Source organism: Sprattus sprattus, assembly GCF_963457725.1.
Source record: "Sprattus sprattus genome assembly, chromosome: 9".
Lineage (NCBI taxonomy): Eukaryota > Metazoa > Chordata > Actinopteri > Clupeiformes > Clupeidae > Sprattus > Sprattus sprattus.
Window position 1 is genome coordinate 30767165 of NC_137928.1, and position 4520 is coordinate 30771684.

A 4520-nucleotide genomic window follows, 5' to 3' on the forward strand; every position below is an offset into this window, starting at 1 on the left:
AAAAGGCATTTCACAGCTTACTGCCCTTCCATCTACCTTCCTCTGTCACACAGACAATCTCTGCCAAGGCTCAAACTGGTTTCTTCCATCTTTGTCCATTTTACATTCCTTCATTCCTTTCACCCATCCACCCATTCATTCTGCTGCATCCGTGACCCCTCCGCCTGCCTGCCTGCCTGTCTCCTGAGGAGCCCCAGGCAGGGGGCTCAGACATAGGCCGACTCGCTGGACTGAGTCCTTCCCATGTTGGGCGGCTGGGAGAGGTGGGACATGTCTTTCTTGCGGACCTCACAGATGGACTTGCGGCGCGCCTGCACGCCCCTAATGGCCGCCTTGATCTTGCGCCAGCCGAGGTGGTTGAGCTCGGCCAGGTTGAGGATCACGCAGATGCCACTCACCGCGAACATGAACACCAGGAACACCGTCTTCTCAGTGGGCCGCGACACGTAGCACTCCACCTCCTTCAGGCAGGGGTAGCGGTCACACTCAAAGATGCCCGGCACGCTGAAACCGTACAGGAAGTACTGGCCGCACAAGAAGCCAATCTCCAGTGCATTACGGAACACCACCTGGATGATATAGAAGCGCGAGATGCCCTCCTGCCGTCGCACCTTGGAGCTCTTGCTCTGCGTCAGCCCCCGTGGCGCGTTGGGGATCTCCTTCACCTCCAGGCAGTCTGGCTCCTCCTTCCCACCCCCTCCATCAGGGTGCTGCACCAGGATCCCGTTGATGTTGCGCAACCTCCGCGCCCCGTCCCGGCCGTAGTCCCGCTCCAGCATCGGGTAGAGGAAGGAGTAGCGGCGCTCGCGCTGCTTGGCCGACTGGTGCACCGAGTAGGTGATGAAGCACAGGCTGGGCGTGCACACCAGGATGATCTGGAACACCCAGTAGCGGATGTGTGAGATGGGGAAGGCCTTGTCGTAGCAGGCCTGGTTGCACCCGGGCTGCATGGTGTTGCAGATGAACATGGTCTGCTCATCCTCGTACACCGTCTCCCCCACGATGGCCACGATCAGGATCCTGAAGATAACCACCACTGTCAGCAGGATCCTGAAGGAGGGGAGAGAGGAGACAGACAATAAGCAAGAGTAGAGAGGGAGACAAAGAGAGTGTGAGAGAGAAAGAGAGAGAGAGAGAGAGAGAGAGAGAGAGAAAGAGAGAGAGAGAGAGAGAGAAACAGAGGACAGGCAGAGATATGAAAGAAGAAAAGAAAGAAATTGGATGGGAGGAGAAGAGCAGAGATATGAAGAGATATTAATTATGCATTTGAAGGTTCCATGTAGTAGAGAATTGATGGCTTGTAAAATGGCCACACAGTATGCATACGGAGGAAACAGGAATTTAAGACTGAGCCTTTCCATGCCAATAAAGAAAGACATGCTCTTGCTTTTTCATTTTCTCAGACCTTTTCTTTTGATCATCATTGCTTTGTCTCTCTTACTGTTGCGGCTTCCATGCCATTAAACCCTTTTAACATGATCACCCTCACTGGCAGTACGGCACGGCACGGCACGGCACGGCATGGCACAGCACAGGCGGATGATTCACTCATTCATTTAGTACCGTGTGGTCTCAGGCATGACTTCTCCTCTGCTCACCATAGCAACAGATGAGCATGAGCACCTTCTAAGCTATTCCTGTATGTGTTAAACAGTAAGAGGAGGGGGGGGGGGGGGGGGGGCATTGTCACAGTATGTGAATGGACACGACTCTTACATTAACACCCTGGAGTGTTTCAAAACCTCCAATACATGTGTGTTTTTAGTGACACAGAGAATTTGGGATCATATCGTTTTGTTTTGATTTCATTCTTGTACCGACAGAGAGAATGAATATGAAAGTGTATGTGTGTGCGTCAGTTAGACTCTGCATGCATGAGAAGGAGACATTGTCTGTTCTATTTTTAGAGGACAAGTAAGTAAGTAAGTAAGTAAGACTTTATTTATATAGCACATTTCGTACAGGAGTTGCAATTCAAAGTGCTTTACATAAAATCAATAAGAGCAAGCAGCAGGAGCAATAAAATATTGGTCAACATCGTATCAGAACCTGATGTTCCGATAGGCTTAAAATATTAAAATCATAATAAAAGTAATAAAACCCTTCTGCCTGGTATTTAGCGCAGTCGAAACCATAGTGCTGCTCCATAGATTCCGACCTACCCTATTAAATATTTTCCCTAGCTATGTTTCCCCGGCCAAAGGCCACCCTTCCTTCTATACCCTTCCTTCAGAGGCCTCTTCGTCTTCTTCCACCGAACGCACTTCAGGGCTTCGGGAGAGACACTAGCTCTCTTTTACAGGCTTAAGGAAGGTGACTGCACCTAGGGGACTAGAACATTTGTTATGGAAATATCTCTGAGAATAATATGTGATATATTGAGCCACAATATGGTTTCCGACAGTGCCATGGTACCCTCAAAACAGTTTTACAGAGAAATAGTAAAAGTAATAAAAGTCATAAAACCCTTAAAACAGTTTCAAAGAGAACAGAGAAATAAAAAGTGCCAGATAAAATTAATAAAATGCTTTGGTAAAAAGATAGGTTTTAAGCTGCCTTTTGAAGGTGTCTAGCGTGTTTGCTTCCCTAATATTAACGGGTAATGTGTTCCATAATTTTGGGGCGTAGTTGACAAAGGCTGCATCTCCAATCTTCTTATGACTGCTTCTGGTGACCTGTAACAGACCTGTATCTGATGATCGCAGTGTTCTAGCTGGTATGTAGTTAGTAAGAGAGTTAGCAATGTAGCTAGGTCCTTGTCCATTTAGAGCTTTGTATGTGAGGAGGAGGACCTTAAAGTCAATTCTAAAGGTAACAGGAAGCCAGTGTAAAGTAGCAAGGACAGGACTAATGTGTTCTCTCCTTTTAGTTTTGGTTAATAGTCTAGCTGCAGAATTTTGAATGAGCTGGAGTCTTACAGTTGTTTTCTTGGGAAGACCAGTAAAAAGTGAATTACAGTAGTCTAGCCGGCTCGATATGAAAGCATGAATAAGCTTCTCGGCATCATTTTGGTTTAAGAATGATCGTACCTTTGCTATGTTCCTGAGGTGAAAGAAAGCTGTTTTGGTGACTTTGTTAATGTGGGAGTTGAAATTCAAATCTGAGTCCAGGGTGACACCAAGACTAACCACCTCAGGTTTAATCCACCGGGATAAACCTCCTAGATTCTTGGTGAGCATCTCTCTTTTTAATTTAGGGCCGATAAGTAGGACTTCAGTTTTGTCCTCATTGAGTTTTAGAAAGTTATTGTTCATCCATTTGTTTATTGCCAATAAACAGTTGGTAATGGAGTTTATTGCTGTTGCATCATTTGGCTCAGCGGAAATATACAATTGTGTGTCATCCGCATAGCTATGAAAATCTATACTATGTTCTCTGATGATGTCACTGAGTGGTAACATATAAAGAGAAAAGAGCAATGGACCTAAACAGCTCCCTTGTGCAACCCCGTAGCAGCTTTCATGTTTCTCGGACACGAAGTTGGTCTTTTTGGAACTACTTTTGTCTATTTTTAAGAGGGTAGAGCTCCCCTTACCACTTACCTCTCCTTTTCTCTTTCTCCCCTCCAAACAGCCCCCCTGCCCCCCACAAGGACCCCCACCCGCCCCCGTGCACCCATCCATGCCTCATATTTACTTCCCTCCATTTCTCATTTATATTTAAAGCCGACTCCCAGCAGCTCCACTCTAGACAGGCAAACTCAGCCTGAAGCACTTAACATTTTGACCCCATTCCCATATTTTCACTTTTCCACATTCTTAAGCCGTGTTTGTACTGTGGCAATACTGCCACACCCATTAAACATGTCTGTTCAGACTATACATGAACTGCCAAAGACAACTTGTCTCAGAATAATTCACCACTGTAGATCCCTTGATGATATGTGAGGAACAGAACAAATAAGTCGTTTATGCATGTTTTGATGTATAAAATAAGTAAAGTCATTTGTCAAAAAAATGCAGGCTTTTACCATCTATGTGAGAGAATAGATAAATGAGTTTGGATTGAGGAAAGTTATATTTGGATAAAAAGCAAGCATGCTGGTTGCACCGACAGCACAAAGCACTGCTGCAGAGCCAGTCACAGGGCATGGGGAAAGGGAAAGGTGTCACGCCAAATAAATATTTGATGGGATTTAGGGCTGTGTTGCCTTTAATCCACCAATCTGAATGGATTTATCCACAGTGCAAGCTGCAGCTATGGGGACTACTGGGAGGGCTGTGGACTTGGCACTGCTGCTGCTGCTGGTGGTGCTCAGGGGGTGGGAAGGGTGTGTGTTGGGGGGGGTATTTTTAATCTTGACCAAAGTCAGGCGCAATCTCTGCCTGCATCTCCCATCAAGTGCAGAGGTCACAGATGATAACCAGATGAAGAGCACAAACACCTGTAATCTTCAGGGTAGGAATGGGTGGATGACCAAATCAGAGTAAAGGAGAGGAAGAAAAAAAGGGGAAAAATAATGCTTTTGTCCTTGTTTGGACTCAGATAATGCGCTTACACTACCCAGCCCTGAGTATTTA

At 46.2% G+C, this 4520-nt stretch overlaps 1 protein-coding gene across 1 annotated transcript in view; it reads right to left on the reverse strand.

The window, feature by feature from the left end:
- Nucleotides 1–206: 206 nt before the first annotated feature.
- gjd1b (gap junction protein delta 1b) overlaps nt 207–4520 on the reverse strand; it is a gene marked incomplete at both ends in the record, with an annotated part of 22204 nt that continues 17890 nt past the window's right edge. The window contains one exon of the mRNA XM_080845162.1: nt 207–1050. Coding sequence (XP_080701288.1) covers nt 207–1050 — 844 coding nt within the window. The remainder of the gene's footprint in view (nt 1051–4520) is intronic.